The 22,920-nt window shown below is 39.0% G+C and overlaps 2 protein-coding genes across 3 annotated transcripts in view; one reads left to right on the top strand and one right to left on the bottom strand.

Moving 5' to 3' along the window:
* Positions 1 to 824: 824 nt before the first annotated feature.
* The window catches only part of LOC306902347 (cytokine receptor common subunit beta-like), a 46,898-nt gene continuing 24,802 nt past the window's right edge, over positions 825 to 22,920 (bottom strand). Inside the window, exons 13-14 of one of the 2 annotated variants that reach the window (XM_079470843.1) lie at positions 19,482 to 19,577; positions 825 to 963 (exon numbers count right to left, since the gene is read on the bottom strand). In XM_079470843.1, coding sequence (XP_079326969.1) covers positions 951 to 963; positions 19,482 to 19,577 — 109 coding nt within the window. In that variant the 3' untranslated portion in view covers positions 825 to 950. Of the gene's footprint in view, positions 964 to 19,352; positions 19,578 to 22,920 lie in introns of those variants that run through there. The other variant, XM_079470842.1, reaches the window with a different exon arrangement.
* pdgfba (platelet-derived growth factor beta polypeptide a) lies at positions 12,253 to 17,902 on the top strand. The gene is made up of 3 exons (XM_079470845.1): positions 12,253 to 12,446; positions 16,872 to 16,968; positions 17,552 to 17,902. The coding sequence occupies exons 1-3, from the start codon at positions 12,375 to 12,377 to the stop codon at positions 17,773 to 17,775; spliced, it is 393 nt and encodes a 130-aa protein (XP_079326971.1). The 5' UTR covers positions 12,253 to 12,374; the 3' UTR covers positions 17,776 to 17,902.

Below are 22,920 nucleotides of genomic sequence, written 5' to 3'. Positions count from 1 at the left end.
AATTGTACTGACAGGTACGCCCAACTTACTTGCGTTTACATTTGGGCGGTATTAGTCAAATCATACCACGAACATGACGTAGATTTGTGGAGGTGTGGGTACACGAGGCCTTACAGGCAGGTCTGGGTGAGCAATCACTTTTGTGAGAATGCATCTTTTGTTCTTGGGCAATTTTACGTGTCTAATACAAACATGGGCAACTTATATTTACAGACCAACGACATAGAAAACACGTATTCGCGCCATATGACCCCTTTAAAATGGGCATAGGCCCAACAACAAGCAAAATAATTTATATTCCATTGCGAAAATTAACCATGGTTAAAATCAACATGGCTACTGTAGCAGAACCATGGTTTTGCTAAAAGTAATCAACACACCAAAAATCACGATACTACACTTTTACCACAAAAGTTTTATTTTCGTAAGGGTTAAGATGCAGCTATTTAAAATACTGTAGTCAACACATTTATTATCTACAAGTGAATCTGTATTTTATTATTCCAAAAAGAACTGATTGGATCGCTATTGCCAACAAAATGGAGGCAGATTACGGGTGTTTCTCAAACGCAAGGCTGCGTCGTTCTACACAACATTATTATGCACGACTGAAAATAAAATGAACAGTAGGAGGTGCTCTGTGTATGATTTTATTCATTTTTCTGTGGTCATACATGACCTCTCTCTTTAAAATAAACGTTGCCATGTGCTCTTACTAGACCGTCTCATTCTAGCGTTGAATGTTGAGGAGGACTCGGACCATCTAACCTTAGAAGGACTTCTCCAGGAAGGAGGATCTTTTCGTTTGAGAAACACCCTTGAATGCCAGTTTGAAGCCTGTCAGTCAGCCATGGGAGCCCCATCGCCATTCCTCCTGAGCGGAAGTGAAGAGAGGCCGTTTCAAAGAGGAGGAGCTTAAAGTCCCTGTGAACTGGAAGTGGCGATCGTTTTTACTTCCTTATTCTGAAACATTTCAGAGTGAAAAGGAATTTCAAAGGAGAAGATAAGTGGGCGTGTATAATATATATTTTTTACATCTGGCAAATTTACATATACTGTATCTTCTGCGAAATGACATATGAATTTGATTCAAAATACAGCTTGACTGCACACACAACCTTTGACATCAGTGTGATGGAATACGTTTTCTCCTCCCTTTATAAATTTGTTAACATTTAACTTTAACTCTTTTAAAGCTTGACATATATATATATATATATATATATATATATATATATATATATATATATATATATATATATATAAGTTTAAATACATTGAATGCAAGGCATCATAATGTAGGATGCGATGTAGGAATTTCAGTCTAGTGAACAAAACAAACAGGACAAAATATTCAACCATATCCTCCTGCATCCGTACCGCACACCTCCATATAAGGACTAAGCGCTCCTTCCTTTAGTGATCTCAGAATGTACACAATTACTGGTTGTTACACAATAACTTGTTCAAAACTATTTGCACATAACACAGTTAGGCTGTTACTATTCCCCCATCATAAAAAAATAAGATTAGCCTTTAATGGAGATCTTTTTACCCATAATTCCCTTGTTCTTAATGTGCTGAATTTTCTTTTCAAAACATTTGCAAATCAATATGAAGTCAAAATTGTACATTTTCACAACATATAGTATATTCTTGTTTTATTGTGCTTTTACTCTATGTTGAAAGTGTATACTGGTAGTTTACAGTGTTGTTTGTCATCTTGATCTTGCATTGGTTGCGGTGAAAACTATGAAATATTGTTTGGCTGACATCACAAATTGCATTTTTGTGTTGACCCTATTGTTAGTTTCACAGAACGCAGGTGACTATCTAGCTGTGACCCTGTCTACAAAAAGACACAGGTGTAACAAATCCTTCCACATATAAAAACCTGTGTTATCATATCCATATATATACCGTATATCTTCTTACGTGTTTGGTTGAAGCTGGAAATAAAAACTGGAAATACACATTCGTATGTGATAAGGGGGTGACGGAGGTGTTAACACTCATATATATAAACAGAATGGCCACACATGGTCACCAGCCCACCCACACATTCACAACATGTCACATTTTTCTCAGCGTGACCGAGAATAGAAGAATTCAAGTGCTTCATTATCTCTCTGGCCACGCCCACACTTCCTGTAAGGATCTGGGTGGTGCTCTCACAAAAGTGACAAAGCTAGAGCATCTTAGTTCCTTCTTGACACTAAACACCCAATGGAAACAAGAAAGCAGGCTATTTTGGTCAGTTTGGCATTCTCGTTTTGTGAATAAGAAGTCAAAATTGGTACATTATGTTTTTCAAGCTTCCTGTTCACGCTTTGTTTAGCTGCTTGTGACTCTAAATGAAACCAGAACATTGTGGTTTGTGTCTTTTTGGAGTCATTTCATTTGCCAGTCGTACTGAATGCCAGAGAATGGCATGTATCATTTGGTTTAGTCTGGTCGGGTTTTGGGGTTGGACATTTTGTTTTGGGTTGTAGATAGTTTTGAGATCAGTTGGATGGAGGGGCTTCTCCCTGGGTTCAGCTCTTGATGGCTTAAGGCTTTGTGATGGGGTGTCTATGTATCACTGTTCTTAAAGTGAGTGTAGGATTGTATTGTTCTTTTTTGTACTTTAATTATCAGAGGATATAGTCCTAATCCTCCTCTGTGGGCGTTGTCTGGGGTTTTTCGCTGTACCCGTAGAATGTTTTTACACATTTCTGTATGCAGACTCTCTATTGGGAGTTTGTCCCATTTGGTGAACTCTTGGTTGGTTAGAGGGCCCCAAACCTCACATCCATAAAGTGTGATTGGTTCTATTATTGATTGGATTATTTTCAGACAGATTCCGGTTGGGATGTCCATTTTGATATTCATTTTTGATGCCGTCTTCGTGCCTTGTCTCTCAGGTCATTCACAGCTTTGTCGTCTAGATAATGGAGAAATCTGCTGTACAGATTTGTTACAGAAGAGTTTAACTATCTTGCTGTTTACACATATTCCGCGGTCATTATTAGGGTAGAATTATTTATAAATATGCATTCAATTTAAATGAAGTAAAACAATAAAAAACTATTAAATTAAAGTTTTATAAAAAATAAATGATAAAGTATGCAAGAGTATATAGAACTTTAAGCAATATGTGAAAAAAATAAAAACAATAATAAAGGACATTTTAGGTTGGAGTTGTACTCTAGCACTTGCAGGACAAGTTTTATGTAAATAACAAATATTGTGGCAGTGATGTCCAAATGTGCTGTTTTTCAGGAAATGCAAAAAACGCTGTATTTCTTGTGTTATTAAATAGTGTGTTGTCAAATTTGACAAGTACTTATTTTTATCGGTTAGATATTTGCAAAACCCAGTGACAAAGAGTGACTAATAATAATGATTATGACAAAAAAATAACAATCACGACATATGGATACACAAGGTTTCAGAATGACAGCAGCAATATGCAACATACAATATACGGATCAAAAACAGGCCCTTAGGGTGTGAAGTCTAAGTTTGTGTGTGTGGGGGCTGGTTGGGGGGCTTTGTGGGCGAGGCAGGTGTTCACTCGAAGGCACTTATTAACTTTAACAACAGAAGGCACATCCATACTAATTGCTGAACATGTTTGGATATTAACTTCTGCCCCACTACACATTCAAGAAACGTGTCATCAGAGCATCAACCGCATAAATGATCTCTAATCAAAGCTGTTTAGCAACATATAATAACGGACGATTGTAGAAGATCGAGATTTGAAATGGATAACGTGACAAAATGCTAATTAAACTTTTGTTAAAAACTAATGCTTATGGTAACAAATGTACGTTATTCTTTAAAACGTGTAATTCCAGGCAACTTACATACTCGGGTGAGAAACACAATCTTAACAGTTTAAGTTCGTACCAGGAAATGTACACTTACGGTCATTGTAAAGCATTGCATGGCTGCATTTGGCATCAAATCTCCAAACACGATCTCTTATCATTGGAAGGTCTTTAATTCTACAATTCAAGAGATCTGGAATTTATTTTATATAAAAATGTAAGTTACAATATCTTGCAATTTCATTGGGTTTTTGATGGATTGTAGACATCTTGACATACATGCACACACACACACACACACACGGTACATGCATGATATTGGGTCAGATAATATGATGCGTGGACGGTAGCCTAAAGGAAAACCAGGGACAGACTAAGAGGTATGTGTGTTTAAGAAAGTGAGAGAGGGCGGCCAAAGTCCCTGTATTCCCCCAGGTGCATTTTTCCACAACCTCTGAGGACCTGAAACAGGAAAGGGTAGAACGGTGGGACGGATGCTCTTAGAGTTTGTCATAATTTGAGAGAGAGAGCACCTCCATGATTTGGGAATTTCCCACAAATCTCACAACACTTCTCTTGGATCTTAAGTCTCACATGCCAGGAACCCAAACAGCCACCTGTGAGAGTTACAACTTTCATTCAAACAGATTGCGCAGGAGGGCATTACAGTTAGGTATGAATTCAACATCTGAAATGTTCATACTTGTAAATTTGTCCAATGTCTGCCAGCAGAACCACTACAAACCTTGCTCTTTGTTTATGATATTTGTTTCACGCGTCTCAAAGTTACTTCAAAGAAAGCACATCAGAGGTACATTGTTTGCTCAGATGTTGCTTTTTCAAAGCTCAGGAGAACTTAATGGAGTACTCAGTTGTGTTTGATTTGAATGTTGCCATTCATAACGCATCTAAGCTGTTACGTTTTAATCAATTTATGTGTTTAACATGGGAATCAAACTCACGACCTTCCTAATGTTGACATCAGCTGAGTTGTAAAACATGGTTATGCAAATGTGAATAAAATAAAAAAGATGACAAATATCCAACAAGTTTGAGCAAAAACTGGAGTCAAACTCATATTGTAAGTATGTGAGATTTTGGTGTGCTTAACTCAGGTCAATATGTTTATTCCTAACCTCAACCATAAACCTCAAGACCAGCAATCTGACCAAGAAAGGTCTCTGCATCTCGAAGGCTAATAACCTGTGACCTTGTCCCTGCGCTCTCAATTTCTGTGCGATAACCACGCAAGTGTGTGTACAGGTCTGACCTCTGAATACATGTGGATGCCCTTCCATTAGCAGTGCACATACCTGTGGCCCGACACCTCAGGTGAGATCAACCTCTCACTTCCAAAAAACACACCTTGGTTTGCCTATTCATCAAAATCAGACACTGTCTCAGACCCAAAATCAGACAAACCTTAGAGCTCAAGTCTACTCGCCAGTTTTGTATTTTTGCTGTTAAAAACAAGTGCCAAAAACAGATCTAGTAAAGCCGTAACTCTATATATGTGATTTGTTGGTGTATAAACAAGCAGTCTTTGATTGGGGTTTGTTGCTTCTTCATGCAACAGCCAAAATGGCAGGACGCCAGATATGAAGATGCGTGATATCTGATATGACGTGCTTGAGCTAGAACACAGGAATGAGTGTATTTTATCCGAGGAATTGATTTCATGCTGGCTCTGGTATAATCGTGGATTACAAGCCACAAATGTACAGATATGCTTGAAATTTGACCTTAATGTTGCCAGACTTTCCAAACCTCAATGAAACACAATAGGGTTAATAGGGGATTGTGCTGCACCTCAAGGCCTGAACAGTTCTACAAGACTAAAATATCAAACATAGAGTCAATTACAACCGTAACTTAGACATTTGTTTTCTCCGTAAGTAAATTAATTCTAAATCGTATAATGACCTTAGTTATGTTTTATGTTTGAGGTACGGCTGCCCAATAAATGTCCAACACTGTAAAGTCAATGTGGACAAATTACACTAGGTTTCCGGAAAAGGCAAAAGGGAGGTAACGGGGGTCTTATTTATAGGGCCTGCACAAATATTTGAAGGTGGATATTACAGTATAAAATATGCTCAACTGCTCTATTACTAAGAGTTTGGGTGTAATAATACCGGCGCAGTAAATACTTCAAAAATAGCATATGGATGGAAAGATCATTAGCGGTCACAATGAATCTCTGTTTACATGACCAACAGTGGCATTTAGGTAAGGGGTGGAGAACTCATGGGTGAAAAAGTCATTGATATGGTTCTTGTTTCAACTTCAATAAACTTCAATAAAGAGATTAAGAACATTAGTGAAAGTGAAAACAAATGGCCTCCTTTAACAAATCTAATGTCACAATATTTGGTCATCTTATCAACTTGTTGTGGGCAAGACCAGCCATACTTATACAGTAAACGTCCATCTTAGTTACATGTAAAACTATATTTTTAATAATATATTTTTTTATTTAGAAGTGGTCAGCATGTTAATGATGTACTGTACCATGGTACACTCTGAACAATGTTGGGTTATTTCAACCCAGCGTAGTGTCAAATATGGACAAACCCAACGCTGGTTGTTTTAACCTATTGTTGGGTCAAATGTAAACATTTTCTGGGTTAATTAACCCATCACTTGGGTTTGTCCACTTTTTAAACAAAGATGGGATGAAATAACATTGTTTTATAGTGTAAAAGGTCAACATGGAGAAAAAAATCGAAAGTCGATCTAATTGGAACATGAGCAATTTTTTTACAAACATACATCACAACACTAAATAAAAACACATTTTGGCTAGGCCTTTATCAAAATTCACGCTCTAAAATAATGTTGGTTTATTTCAACCCAACATTGGGTCAAAAATGGAAAAACCCAACATTTGGGTTAAATGAACCAACAATTAAATATTTGACCCAACAATGGGTTAAAACAACGCAGCATTGGGTTTGTCAACAGCTGGGTTGAAATAATCCAACATTTAATCCAACATAGAGTGTATGTTTTAACTATAGGACGCTGTCTTTTAAAACATTAGATTTACTATAGTAGCAAATAGTTTAACCACGGTATTTGTTGAAAATATATGTTGTAAAAAGAGGCTTTTTAGAAAAGAAAAAAATCACCTGCGGTTCAATTACTTTTTCATTCACAGTAGGAGGGGCTTGTGTGAACTTGTACCATAATAGGTCAGTGTAGAAACATTTGGGAAATGTGAAATATTAGCAAAAATGTGTAAACTTTTTTGTCCATCCAAAAGCTAAATGACCAATTTTGTCAAAATACAACATATGTCAGAAGACAAAATATTTTATTTACGTTGAGCAATACCTTGTGCGTGGGACATTTGTTTTGATTTAAGATTACAGCAGGTTACTTTTATTTTTGCTGTGCTGGAAGGGGCATGGCGATTGTAAATGCAAATGTTAAAACTTACTAAAGAAGACATTTTTTTGGGCAAGGCATTTATAAACATTTTGTTTTTAGTTTGTTTTTATTTGTAGTAAAACCATATATATATACTGTGATAGTACTGTATTTAACCATGGCATTTGTTGGTCAAATGGTCATTTATCTGTTAAAAAAGCATGGGTTCTGAACAATTTCTATAAGGGGGTCAATTTCCTTAAAGGGGGGAGAGGGGGGTTACAAAAGAATAATCCAAACAAACAGTGATTAGTTCATTTTAAAGTACCTGCTGTTGGAACATGATACCTTAAAAAAGCTATTTCCACCTGAACCAAAGGCAGGTGCATATCATAGGTGGCAAATCATTCGTGTTGTTGATCAGCAAAACGTTAAGAAAAGTAAACTGTGGATGTTTTCTCATACACAGATGTAATGACTCTGTCCAGGTCAGCATCATGAATACAGTAAAGCTCTGTGACTCTCTGTGATCATTGGGTTGAGTCCAGAACCCCAGGTCCACATTAACACCAGTCAAAGGAAAAAAACATCAGCATGGCTTCCTGTTTTCTCCTCCAGCCTGGAATGATGATTCCCTCATGACCTGCTGCTACAACGATGGCATACAAACACATAAACAGTGTCACATGGAGAACAACCGTCCCTGACAACCCAAATCATTTACCTGGCTCTCCGCTATCTTCTTGACCTCCGGTTCATCATCATCATCATTAAACTATCCCTCCATAAATCTATCCATCAGTGCATCTATCTGTCCATACTTTGTTACCACATCCTCATATCCGCTCCCTGTCTTCATCTGCTATTATACTCAATATGACATTAGCCTTCCCGCGTGCAGCTGCTATTTGCTAGCTCATTGTGGTGTTTGTATATTTAGCTGCTGTGTTCATTTCCTCCGCTGTTGACTCGGGAAAACACATACAATGCACAAACAGATGCCCCCTCTCGCCCTCCCAGCCCACGTCTGTAAGCCCCCACCCACTAATCCTTAGTTTTAATAGAAGTGGGTTGAGAACGAAAGCGGTGTGAACTTCACATCATGAAGAGTGTGCGTTTGCCATTGTTTAGTCCGAACTGCCAGACAATCAGGAGGTGAAGCCCAAATTCCCCCACCTCAGAAAAAAATACATTACATATTTTAACTTCCGTTACAACTGGAACCGCAGGAGAACTTCAGTTTAAATAATTATCAAACTCCTATACATACATACTGTGTGCAGCTTCACAGACATGAATGATATTGTGAATAATCTGACTTGTAGAACGGAGATGTGCTATTAAGTTATCAAAGTAATTACATTTCTTGCCTGGTGGAAAATACAAATCCAATAAACTTACTTTGGAAGAGGGTACCAAAGCACATAGAGACCAGAATGTCATAGAGATGTTGGGTGTGGCTAATCATCCTAGCAACAACCCATAACATCCACCCATAACAACAATTCACAACACCATAGCAACAGTTTAGCAATAAATCACAACATGAAAAATTATTTATTTATTTACTATAAACAAACAAATAAACTAACGAATATATTAAATATCTAATATATATCATCAGTCATTATTTTATATATACTGTATATAATTATATATCAGTTTTTATCAAACAGGTTGTTGGCAAATTTTTTCATAAGTATATATATTATATTTTTTTATATGTATTATTTTTGTTATTTATTTATTTTGTTATTATTAGGGCTGTCACAATATCAGATTTTCACAGGCACAATTATCATGGCAAAAATAATTCACAATAACGATATTATCACAAAATCTATTACTCAGTTTTTTTTTAATGTTATCAATCAAATTGTTCTTTGACTTTGCTTAAATAGATCACACTCAAAATATGAGTGTAGGAAAGCAGAAAGAGAGAGTTTGTAACCATTGTGTTGTGAAAAACATGTAAATGGGTCCAGAATTTGTTTTGTAAAAATAATAATTATTCTAATTTCACAATTATTGTAAATTCCGGTGTGAATTACTGCATACTAAACTCAGTTCTGTCATGACAACTCTCAAAGAGTTTAGTATGGTACATGACATGTCTTGGTGGAATAGATCTGCTACGCTGCTGATGCTGCGGCCGGAGCAAGTACGGAGACTTGCAACTGCCAATACATCCACAACATGCCGTTGTGTGCATATAAGGAATGCTGCTTCCGCACATACTGTTCAACATACAGTATATGAATAAACCCTGCATTGCTTGCATGATCACCTCGTAGCAGATCTATACAGGTGGAGCTGGGGAAGGAGGAGGGTTTCTGAAACGCGTTGCACTGCTACAACAATCACTAGCCAAATTTTAAAGGTACAGTCTAAAAAGAAAATGAGAGCACAATATACTGTATTTACATGAAATAATCTTCCGTATTAATTTTTACAGTTATTTTTTTACCAGTATTGTACTTTTTTCACTGCATTCAATTACATTTTAGCATTAACGGAAATGTCTGTAAAATAAAGGAAAATGTACCGGTCATTTTCTGCCAGTACTTTATCTGTTTTTGACGGGATTTTTTTACAGTGTAGAGCAGCAAGCTCATTGGCTGCTGACACGGAAGGAACCAATGAGCTGCGCGGTGTAGTAAAGTTATTATGTCAGATTGGTTAAGACTTTAGGACTGCGCCATCTAGAGTTTCATGCCAGAACTTTCTCTGACATTTATTTATTTTCCACCATCTCTACTCTTTTTCCAAACTCTCTGTCTCCAGATTTCAGACTGGATTTCTCTAAGAAACTCTTTGACAAAATCTTTGTTGAGACCGAATAAGAGAGAGAAAAGTTAAACAGGCGGAGTGACGGAACAAGAGGGGCGGCTCTTCAAAGCGTGGAATTTTTGCTGACCTACTGATGAAGGGTGAGGATTGGCTTTATCAATCGAATCAGACAACCAGACAGAACCTAATGTGCACTGAATGAGTGACACACCATGTTTGTGCTGGACAGACTGCATGTCACAAATGACTAATGTTATATCTTAGCCTAACTTCTCTTATCTTATTACATTGCAGCCTTATATTCTCTTTTGCAATACTGTAGCTGATAATTTACATACTAATTATTTTAACTACTGGATGACAGTGAACCAACAGAGGGTCACCTGAGGTCAAAGGTAATGTTTGGGTCAAGTTTCTGTCTGGTTGTTTTGAATAACATACAGCAGGTAGCCTATTTAGTATACCATTCTCTCTCTCTCTCTCTCTCTCTCTCTCTCTCTCTCTTTTCTGTGCTGAAGGGCAGCACTATGTTCTGATGACACAGGAGCACAGGTAATGGGCTCTTTGCCGTGTGTCGCAATTTACAGCATCTGCTAAATTGAACTATTTTCTTATTTTTCCATTTCTCTCTGCTTTAAGTCCCCCAAACCGGAAACTGCCTGAAACGCGGAAGTCACGTATGCATAGAGCCCATAGTGGTCATTCCTGCGATTCACGATAACGTGTGTCGTGTCAATTACACGCTGCACACAGAACGAGAAGGTCAGTGAGTTTATAAATAGCCTCCCTGAAACACCGTGTCACTTCCTGCAGCTGCAGCAGAGGGGGCCACCGTGACCTCTGACCTCGCGGCTGAACCCGTGATTTGCGCTCCTCTCCAGAAGGAGTTGGCACACACTACACCGAATTGTAAATCTCTCCAGTAACATACAGTGAGAAAGTAGAGAGAGACCTCGAGACTTTCTACAGTATGGAGTTGTAGCATGCAAAGTATTAAGCGTCCCCATAAGCCCTGTTAGCTGGAAGCTTTACAAATATGCTTACTGTAAGTAATCTCAAGATGACCTCATGTGTATGATTTCATCTTTCAAATGGAAATCCCATAACACAAACTCTGTTCATTTCTCAGTAACAACACTTTTTTTTGTGTAACAAATCGTGTGTTTTTGTGTTCATTTTGTGTTAAATACATAAAAGGGAGTAACAAAAGAGTAACGCAAAATGTGTGACACGGAGATGGGGACAGATTGTGGTGAGATATGGCGACAAACTCTCATAAAGCATGTTAAAATACATCCAGGTACATTTTCACCAGAATTTAAAAAAGACTACGTTTTCTTTTACAATCATTAATACACGGAGAACATTATCTTAATAAGTACACTCACTTTACTCTAAATTCAAGAAAATATTATTTATAAAACTTCATTATTTATTTACTATATGTAAAGATTCTTATTTCTGCATGGCAGATGGCATTACTGCTATACTATTTTTATTTTAATGAAGAGAATACAAGAAAAGTATAAGGAATTACTGTATGTATACTGTAAAAAAAACACTCTATATTAAAAATGTTCATTACTTAATAGCTTTTCTTGTATCATAGTAATATGATGTGTATAGTAGCTACTGTACATCTTATGTTGTTCAATCGCTTCATTGTCTTCCTCATTTTTCCTCATCAAGTTGCTTCGAATAAAAGCCGCCAAATGCACGAATGTCAATTCAATTCACCATGATCTTGGTAAATCTTATCATCGGCCTGGCTTGTCCGCTGTATCATGATCTCACGGCTCACTGGTCCGTTTCAACAGCGAGTGGAACAGCACTTGAACAGGTGGCTGTGGGAAAACCGACTTTTTCCAAATAAAAGCAGCACTGACATTCTCGGGTCATGTATGAGGAGTCACCCTCATCGTGCAGTTTCAATCCTGATCATTTGCCTTGTATGGAAACATTAGCTCATCCCAAAAGGGGCGGAAAGCCAATCGGATGACACGGGGGCGTGGCTTGCCTTTTAGTCTGAAGTCAGTGCTTGAACTGCAGCAGTGGGGCATGAAACCACCTGAGAAGCACCAGTGCAATATTGCTGCTCACTGCAGGAAAGTTTTATAGTTGGGGAGCATTGGATGCATTGGTTATTTTAACAACGGGACGCCCTGCGCTTGGATATTCAAAGCTTATATTTGATGCTGAACAGTGGAGTTTTGCCTTTCTTTCAATGAATTGAATAAAATGCGTTTTTTAACGGATCGTTGACTGTAACAATATCTTTACACTGGAGTTTAAAGTCAATTTGGATCCGCGACGCAACCGAAGTGAATCTGGAATAAAGTTGACTGCAGCCGCGCGCGCGCGTGTTTGACATAGAGACGGACAGTTGGATGTGCGCGCATGATGAGCTCGCGGCTTCTGCTGCTGGTGCTCGCGGCGCTCGCGGCGTGCCAGCGCTCCGGTCGCTCGCAGGTAAGACTCACCTGGCTGACGTCACGATCTGATGGGCGCACGCTCCTTCTTTTCATTTTCTATGTACCGTTGAACAATAGCGGCATTCAGCGTGTCTTCATTTGGGGGGTGAAATTCAAGCATAATGTGATATTAGTGTAACAGATTCCCCCTTTATAAACGGAGTTTGCCCACCCCTTGGCCCCTGATAAACTTGATGTTTAATCTGTATTTGTTTCGGTGTCATTCTAAACTCAACAAACGATGCGTTAGTGTTGCCAGCATGAATGCGCCCTGGATTCAGTCCCAGGTACACCACTGCCAAAACACATCACTCAGCTCAAGAGCATCATTGTCATTGCCTAAAACCAATTTAACACTACATTATGCGTTGAGGTGGTAAAAGTGGGTTCTTCTGTAAAATGAAATGATATGTGGGTCGGGTAGATTCAACATTTGATCATTTTAGCATTAACTTGAGTGGCAATTGCATTGTCTGTTAAATTGCAGAATGGCAATACAACAGAAATGCTCATAATATTAATGCCAAAATATAGGAAAGGCAAGATTATCCATGCAGCACATTTCACGCACAATGCTTCTTCAAAGTGATCTACTTAGAAATTACTTTCGAAGAAACACCAAAGGGATGATAATCATTTTTATAAGGGGTTGAATTGAAATCACAATAAAAGCTAACCTTACACAGAGCGTTAAAATAACGTTAACATAATATTCAAATAACACTGAAAACCGTACAATTGATTTAAAATGTAAAACGGTCATAAAATGAACACTAAAATAAAAGTGCTCAGCACAGTGCTCTATAAAAGCACAGCTAAATTGACAGGTTTTAAGTCTGGAGGGTTGAAAATATTCACTGAAAGACATTTAAGATTGAGATGTTCTTTTAGCACTACTGCATTTATTGGAAGTTGACATGAAAAACAATTCCTGCACTGTGATGTTCTGTCCTCCAACTAACTGGATGACATTTTGCCGTGGCAGATGCATCCATGCGTCTTGATTCACGCATCCAGATATTCCCACTTATGCGCTTTGACCTTTCTAAGAAGGTCTTCGTGACAGGCGCATCAACTGCTGGCGGGACGCTCGCATACACCCGCTCTTAAAACCTAAATCCCCTTGTGCTGTTTTTGTAATCTGGTTGTGTATATGACCGCTGCATCATCACCAAAACTACGAAAGCAAAAATTCTGCAAACTTTAGTTCTGCCCTCTCAGAGGGTTTTCGTGAGTTTAGAAGGTCACCACCACTGATGGGATTTTACTCTCCATGATTGGTGCATCATAAATCTTGCGTTGAAGTTACATAAGAGTGCGGCATAATCTAGGCGAGATGGTAGAGATGTGAGGATGGATCACGTAAAATGATTTGGCTTTGCCACGGCCCGGAGAGCTTACTTTTTTCCCCTTTAAATTGCTTTTGCAGGCATGACTCAGGATTCAAACAAATTATAGTTAATCCTTACACCTGAGAGGAGGGAATCGATGTGGATTGCATTAATGACTCAGGTTTTAAAGACTGATGGGCTTGTGCTTGTGTTTACAGGATTGGTTCACCCAGAATGGAAAATTCACCTTTCACGTGTTTTCAGACTTTTTTATTTTGGAACACAAAAATAGACATTTTAAAGGCTTTTTCCTTACAGTTACAGTAAATGGTGACTGGAGCTTTCCGGTTTAAACTGCTTTCAGGCTTAAACTGCTCACTAAACACAAGCTTTGTGTGACAAACAGGCCAAAAAACATTTGTATTCAGTAATATAAAAAAGATCAGGCTCATATAAACACAAATTATACCAATTTGTTAACAAATAATACATTATTGTTCATCTCATAAACTTCCATCACAAGCACATCAGCGACATTAGGACGGATTTAAGATTTTCAATGAACAATGATGTTTCTTTTAATCTTTCATCATCTTCACTCCAGAAGATTATAATTATGAATATAAATTGTGATTTTTATAATGCTGCTCCGGTGCTTCTTGTTTTGAAGTTTGACAGTCCCAGTCCCCATTGACTTTTACTATATAGGAACAATATAATATTTAACAATAGAAGGGCAGGACAAAGCTCAAAAATACTTCTTTTGTACTTCACAAAAGAATGGGAAACGTCATTTGGGATTGAAATAACATGAGAAAGTAAACAAGGACAAAATGCATATTTTTGAGTCGAACTGTTCCTTTAAGTAAAACACACTGCACTTTATCTTTCATGTAATACGTAATCCTTTTCTATGCAAGCGTGATAATTGAAACAGTCAGATCGGCTTGGCCAGAGTGTTCTGAATGAAATCCCTGTCTTTTTATCCTTCTTTCAATACGTCTATCTGTCCACCCTATGGAATCTATGTGGTTGTGTGTGCAGGTGTGGACAGGGTGTGCGTGTAAGTTTGTCTCCAGTCACGGTCATGCATACAGTATTTCTTTATGTCTGGATTCAAAGTTATGGCAGGATGCCATGTGGCCGCCCTCTAATGTTTCGAATGCATGTGTGTGAGAAAGTATAGCCATCCAGGTCCATAATTATACCACATTCCCATCGACTTTTTCTCTGGAGTAACTATGGGCATTCCTGTGGGTCCAGTGTCGCACCATGCATTAAGCATCACTGTGGTAAGAGCATGTGGGAAATGGGAGTGATGTCATCTTAACAGGATCAGTGTACACACACATATATATAGATACACACACGTATAGATGGATTTGACAGTATGTCATTATATACAGAGTGCACATTTGTTTCACACTGACTTGCTATTGTGCACACCTAAGGGTCCATTTAAGGGTACATCTGGCTAATCTAGGTTTCCTAGAGACGTTTCTTAGAGATATTTCGGCTTTTTCCCTCTTTGAATGCAATAGACTGAGAAGTGACTTTTGGTACTAGCGCTTAAAGTGGCAGTTACCCCAAAAATGAAAATACTGTCCTCATTCCCTCAAGTTGATCCAAATCTGTATACATGTTGATGTTCTGTTGAAAAAACAAAGTGTGTAACCAAACAGTTCTGGGGCACTATTGACCACCACAGTAGGAAAGAATCTACAATGGTAGTCAGTGGTGCCCCAGAACTTTTTTCTTTCCCACATTCTTTAAAATATCTTCTTTTGCGTTACACACAACAAAGAAATATATGCGGGATTAAAGGTGAGGAAATCATTACAGACTTTGCATTTTTCTACGAATATCACTTTGAAAAGACACAAGTGTGCCATTCGAAACATTTAGATGTCACTGGTAAATGAGTTGGGTTCTTCTGATTCTTTACGTAAGATATAACCAACCAAGATATGAATCCTAACATCGACTAAAGCTCCCCTAGTTTGTTAACGCTTCTCCAGCAAAGTGTAGATTTACTACACCAGTGCCATAACCACCAGCGATCTGCAGCAAAATCTTAACACTCATTCATGGCGACAAGGGTTTTTAAATGCCGCTTTTGGATCAGACCCGGGAGGACGAGTAGATGGTGGGACAACTTTGTCGATGGCGCTGTTGACGAGCTTCAATGGAAGGAAAACTTTTGATTTGTCCAAACTTTTCACCATCTTGTCTGTTTGTTTGTATATGTGCGCACACTTCTCTTCACTATGAATGTGAATGCAGCGCTCTGTATTGTATGGTTTCAATAAACCGTCAATCAATCGTCAGGGACTCTAGTATTTTTTCCTTACAAAGTAATGTCGCCAACTACTGGTGTGGCATGCGGAATACAGCGTTTTAGTCATTTTTGCGGATCTGTGTAAATGCGGATTGTTTTGATAACGTTGTGTGTACGTGACACTTTTCAAAAACGCAAAAGAAACACTTTTCCATTTTTCATCGTGTAAACGTGGCCTAAGCATCTGCTTGCAAGAGTAGACTAGCCATGAAGGGCCTATGGGTGGTCATATTTCTGAGAATCTTTATAAGCTTTATTGTTATGTCTATATTCAGAAGATTTTCCGTGACACATTGACCACAATATTGTCGGTTTTTATTATAATATTTCAACTATATGCAGATTATATTCACAGATAATTAGTAAACTCTCTTTTGTGTGTGTGTGCAAAATGTTTTATTTATGTATTTGTTTTCCCACTGTGTGCCTGCCGCATGACACTGACCGCATCACACACGCACACGCACACGCACACGCACACGCACACGCACACACACACAGTGACCTGATGATGAGTAATGCAGCTTAATAAAGAACAGAGATAAAAAAAAACACAGCTCTTTTTCATCTCTTTGTGCTGTGATCTTCTACATAATCTTATTTATGTGTTTATAACAGCTTTGTAAACTCTGCACAAATGCATATTGTATGTTGACAAGTGAGAACCTTGCTATTGAAGGTTCAGAAGGTATGTGCATATTTGCACCTGCAAGTTACTATTGTTTAAGCATCTCTCAATGTCTCTTTTTTTCAGAGAGACCCTATTCCTTCATCTCTGGTGGATTTAGTGTTGAACAGCCCGATCTCATCTATAGATGACCTGAAGACACTTCTGGATGTAGAAGCCGTAGGTAAAGCTGACCCCAAACTAAAACCCTCTCAAACTCAACCAACACCAGTAAAAGTCTCACTTGTGGAATGTGTGTATGGGAGTGGGTAGGTGAGGCAGGAAGGAGGGTCTGGAATGCAGTGTGTATGTGCATGTATGTCAGTAATGGCAATATTTACATGAATGGGTTGTGTAGAGGCTCAATTGCAGTGACCTTGAGCTCAATCCAGCTCTCAGTTTACAGACGGCACAAAAACACAAGCCTATGCTATTGTTCCCTATACCGGAATCCTTTGTTTATGTTGTGAGTACGTGTAGACCCTTCTACAATTGTGAGCATTTTAGCCATATCCGACAATGTTCTGATCCTTAAAGGTCCAGTGTATACAATTTGACAGCATCTAGGGGTGAGGTTGTGAATTGCAACCAACATCTCACTCCACTGCTCCCTCTACCCTTTCCAAGCACTACGGAGGCCGACATAGAACTAGGATGTCATCACATTTTTGCTTTCTTCATAATCTTAAACTCCTTAAATGAAATTGACACAGCTGTTACAATGTCATGTTTATCTTTTTTAATCCCTCTTCATCCTCCCATTTCAGAGGAAGATGACGAGAAGCCCGAGAACGAGATCCACGCCAACGAAACACACCGACGTTTCTCCAGAAGCCTTAGTAAGTGCTACCAACCCCATCCCTTCCTTTCTTTGTCTTTTCCCCGCTCTCATCTTTGTTCTTCAGCACAACTTGAATGTATTTCCAGTCCACTAGGATTATTTTCAGACAAATTTGGAATATGGATTTCACAGTGCTGTTGTGGTTTGTGAGATGTGCGTATTTGGATGTGGCACATGATTCTGGAGTCCGCTGTTGTGACTCTGTGTTTGATTTAGTCTCCGTGGCAGAGTCCAGTCTCGCCGCGTGTCCTCGGGTCACCCTCAAACATTTCCGAGCTCCATTTTACCACCCACGCAGCTTTCACACACAAAAATCGAACCTTAATGTTTTTTCTCTTTTCGAGCGCTCGCTTTCAGTCAAGTGCGCCTCTAATCCGTGAACTCTGGACACGCAGTCTGACAGTGTGTTGAGAGAAGATAAGTTATAGTGCGTGTTGTCTTGTTGGTCTGGTTTGTCTAAATCCTATCCGGTGAATTGAAGTTAGACTCTGCTGTGTGTATGTTTACGTCAAGCACTTGACAGTGAACCATTAATACGTTTTATCAGGTGTTGAAATCATTTTCCTGTGGGTTGTGATTTTCTTTGGAATTTTTATATGAATTTTTAAAAACTAAGTATTACTTAGTATCCCGACAATCCTGTTTGACCGATGGTAGGCTGGGACTACAAACAAATGGAAACCAGTTACTGTAGTAATGCCAGTAGTGAAAAAAAACATATTTAAAGGTGAAATGTGGAGATTGTAGCGTCATCTTGCGGTGAGGTTGCGAATTGCAACCAACGGCTCACCCCTCCCTTTCGAAGCACAAGAGCTGACACAGGATATCGTCGCATTTTCGCTCGTTGCCGAAGGAGATAACATATTTACGAAATATGCTCAGTAGAGCAGTTGGTCCATTTAGGGCTACTGTAGAAACAACATGGAGAATTCTATGTAAGGGGACCCGCGGTGTATGTAGATACAAATAGCTCATTCTAAGATGATAAAAACATAACGCTTCATTCATACAGTAGCTATGCATATTATATTGCATTTCTGTCAATAAATCTTGCTTAATATCACACACAGTAACTTTTTTCTCTTTCAGGCATTCAAGTGGCCCAGCAGGCGATGTGTAAAGTAAGGACAGAAGTTATGGAAGTGACCCGTGCGATGTGGGACAAACAGAATACCAACTTCTTCTTATGGCCACCGTGTGTGGAAGTGCAACGCTGCTCTGGCTGTTGCAACACACGTGTGCTACAATGTGTGCCAGTTGCCATAGACACACGGCATTTACAGGTATCCATACACACATGCACAACAACTACAATTGCAATGTAGCTTCAAATTTCTCTTACTTCTGTGTTGGAAAGCACTTGCATTTGGAACAGGCGTTAAATGGGTAGTTCACCTGTAAATGAAAGTTCTGTCTGTATTTACTCACCCTCTTTTCATTTCAAACCTGTATGACTTTATTTCTTCTGCAGAACACAAAAGAAGATATTTTGTAGAATTTTGGTAACAAACAACGGCGGTACTCATTTACTTATATTATACGGACACAGATCTAATGCAAGTCAATGGGTACTGCCGTTGTCCGGTTACCATCATTCTTCAAAATATCTTATTCTGTCTTCTGTATAAAAAAAGAAAGTCATACAGGTTTGAAATGACAAAACGGTGAGTAAATACAAACAGAAATTGTAATTATGGGTGAACTATGCCTTTAAGGCAGATAGCTAAGTTTTGGGACAACGTTGTATTTGTTGAATTTGACATGGTAAGCATTATTTTTATTTCTATGTTGCTCCATTTAGATGACAAAAATTCAGTATATCAACCTAAAACCGGTCTATGAAAAAGTCGTCATACCTGTAGAGGACCACGTGACTTGTAGATGTCAACCGCACCTTTCTGCAAACGCCCCACGGCTCCAGACCACGCCCCTTCCTCCGCCCCGGCCCCACCCTAAAGTAACGGCACCAAAGAGGCAATCAAAAGAGGAGCTCCATCGGCATGATGAACTCAAACATAACCAAAGGCTGCACTTAGAAGACAAAGAAACACATGAACAGCAGTCTAAAAACACACTTTCACACACACAGGGCTACCGTCAAAGCCCGTCTCAACACGCACTCATGCACACACCAGCGGAGACGGTTAATGTATATAAAGGAGTAGTTCCCACTCATCAAACCACATTAGGAGTTCCACATATGATGAGCGACGAAACACAGACAGAGGAAGGCGAGGAACATCGCGGAAAACCTGAACATCACACGCATGTGGGCAGCGGAGACGGCACAACGGTAAAGACGCCCACTGTGGGAGAAAATTACACCCATCGTCACCATGACGAAGAGCAGTCCAAACCAAAGCAACCACATCATCAAACTACAGCACAGCAACCAAAACACAATCCTACCCATGATTCCATCCAATCAGAGCACAGTGTGCCACACAGCGGCCAATTAGATACAATTAGTCACACTTACAGCCATGTTGAGGTGATCGGCCAATCCAGTGGCTTATCTGAAGTGCCAAGTGATCACCAATCAGAAGTTAGAAAACACGACCACCACCACAAATCAGAAACGAGTAATGATCAGAATGTGCCGCAAGTGCAGGAAATGGAAAAGCACCAAGAAGAAACGCAGCATCATCTTCGTCATCAACACCACCATCATCAACATCAACATCACCATACAACACAAGGGTTCAGCCATCAACAGACCAGCACACAACAAACAGGTAAGAGGCCAGTAGAAAGATTTCTCTTAAATGTCTCAGCTATTTCCTAGACATCAAGATTCAATAGAGAGCAAAGAGAAAGTTTGCTAGTCAAGCCTTGCCTTGGTAGAGAGTCCAAACACAACAAATACTGATGACCAGCAATGATAAATTCTTCCAGCGTACTCGTGTGCGTGTGTACACATTGTATTGTAATTAGTCATTTAACTTCCTGTTATTCTTCCTGCTCTTTAACGTCATGGTAGCATATACGGTCACGGGGTCAACAAATTAATTTGATACTGAGTACTTGCAAGGATTTTATTCCCTAACCCTGTTACTACTGTTTTCTTCATCATCCTTTAGTGACGAAAGCCCCACAGACCACACCCTCAGCCCCCCAGACTCCACCTCCTCTTCAGCCCCCGCGGAAGCGTCGACGGAAACATCGGAGGCGGATGAGCAAGGCCTCTATGAGAGCTTTGATAATGTAATGTCCATATGATACAAAAAACAAACACAACATACAGTAGCCTAGCATACAACTTAAGTTGCAGTGTAATTTTTCGTCACTATGGAACCAAAAATTACTGTTAAACCATTTTTCTATGCGTTTCTGTCTGCTATTGGTTAAACAAACATGTTAACCCTTAAGAGCCTTGTAAAACTAATACTATAATAAAATGTAGTTCTATGATAAAATATTAGATTTGTACAGGTATATGCAAGTTGCAAAAATAATAATAGTTTGAAAATCTTTTATAGTGGTACTCAGTAGAGCAGTTTGTCCGCTTAGGGCTACTGTAGAAACAACATGGTGAAGTCCATGTAAGTAGACCCTATATGTAGATAGAAATAGCTCATTCCAAGATAATAAAAACATAACGCTTCATTATTTAAGGTCTTTATACACCTCTGAAGACATAGTTAGGTATATTATATTGCTTTTCTGTCAATAGATCCTCCAAAAAATTCTGGAGGAATTTGGCTAACTGCCAAAGCTAACCAACCAATTCCTGAACCCTTTGCTGTGCTGCTAGTGGTGTAGAAATGACACACTGCAGCTTAAACAAGGAAATGTTTTTTGTCAAATCCTATCAAAGATCTAATCAGATTTGGTCCTTCATCCTCCATTAGGGTAATGTCCTGAAGAGGGCCATGACTCTGAACCGCTGCCAAAGTCCCAGGAAAAACCACAAGGCTGCGAGTCAGGGTGGAGACGCACAGGATATAACGGAGACACACTGGAAATATCTTTTTATAATAACTGGAAATGTCTTTGATCTTTGCCAAATAAGCTCCTATGAACTACATTTCCCATCAGCCATTGCAGTCGTTGGAGGCCACGAGTTCTGCAGCCTCTGCTGGCTAAACTCAGGATATCCTGTAAGCACGGACTTAAAAGGGATTCCATAAGGACAAAAAACAGCCCCCGAAATAGCGAGACCGTATTTTACACACAACAAAATTAAGTTCTGCCAAATACACATCATTCAGCACATGACAGACAAATGCTGTGCAATATTGACTTGAACTAACGGTCAGCCCTTGTTCGTTTTTAAACTGCTGGGACAGGTTGGAAAAAGACTGTGGACTGCTTGAGGAACTACTGGAATAGCAACTAGAAGTTGCGAATGAGAAGTTAAAACTGGAATATGTAAAAGGACTTTGAATTTGGACTCTCGAAGAGCAAAGCAACAGGAGATATGAAGCTCATGTCCTAAGAGTTCAGAGTATAAATTGCAAAACGCAACTATAAATGCATCGCTTATGGTGTAATATGTACATTTGCAACTACTTAAACACTCCAAGCTTATTAGATACCAAGATATCAGCTGGCTCGATATGAAACTTGGATAAAAGCACTTAATAGTACCATAGTATTCCCATGCAGTTTTTAGACACATCACCGTGGTACCCTGGAGTAAAATGTATATACCACGGTACATGAATATGGTAATCCATCTAATACCATTGGTGTACCATGATACTGTCACAGTACTTTGTTGTAAGGGACATTTCTAAGTATCTTGCACAGTATTTATGTGGTGCAAACACTGGAATATCGTACACTGGATGTTATCAAACTGTTCTCATGTTGGTAGATCAATTTAACCTGGTCGTATATGGTCAAATATGATCGCAATCCAGATTAAAATGATTGTGTTTAGCCCACATGACATACTCCCATCCTGTAGGGGGCAGTATGGAGTGCTCTGTTACTGACGTTTTATACCTACTGTTCCCATAGACATACATAGACGGTGCATTGGCCGATGAATCGTATGGTTTGGATCTACAAGATGTACAAAGAAATACAGACTTCAGACTTTACTTATAGTCATTTTTTGGAATTGTGAAGATGTACACTCAAGCATTGAAATCAATTGAGAACATCGAAACGTTATTGTCCTTTTATTCAGAAAGATCGCAGCCCCCTGTTCACCCCGTATGAGTTTATAGGGCAGTTTTGCCTCCCCAATATTTTTACATTTTACATTTATTCATTTGGCAGACGCTTTTATCCAAAGCGACTTACAAGTAGTTTTATACAGTGGCACATTACTGCAGAGCAATCAGG

Source organism: Barbatula barbatula (assembly GCF_947034865.1).
Source record: "Barbatula barbatula genome assembly, chromosome: 13".
Taxonomy (NCBI): Eukaryota; Metazoa; Chordata; class Actinopteri; order Cypriniformes; family Nemacheilidae; genus Barbatula; species Barbatula barbatula.
Note: the sequence above shows the minus strand (reverse complement) of the source record. Positions and strands in the feature narration are given on the sequence as shown.

Bases quoted from the DNA above. Each gene is read 5' to 3' on its own strand.
- pdgfba (XM_079470845.1), top strand. From the start codon at position 12,375: ATGATGAGCTCGCGGCTTCTGCTGCTGGTGCTCGCGGCGCTCGCGGCG. The intron at 12,447-16,871 runs GTAAGACTCACC...TCTTTTTTTCAG, and splicing joins AGCGCTCCGGTCGCTCGCAG to AGAGACCCTATTCCTTCATC. The intron at 16,969-17,551 runs GTAAAGCTGACC...CTCCCATTTCAG, and splicing joins TCTGGATGTAGAAGCCGTAG to AGGAAGATGACGAGAAGCCC.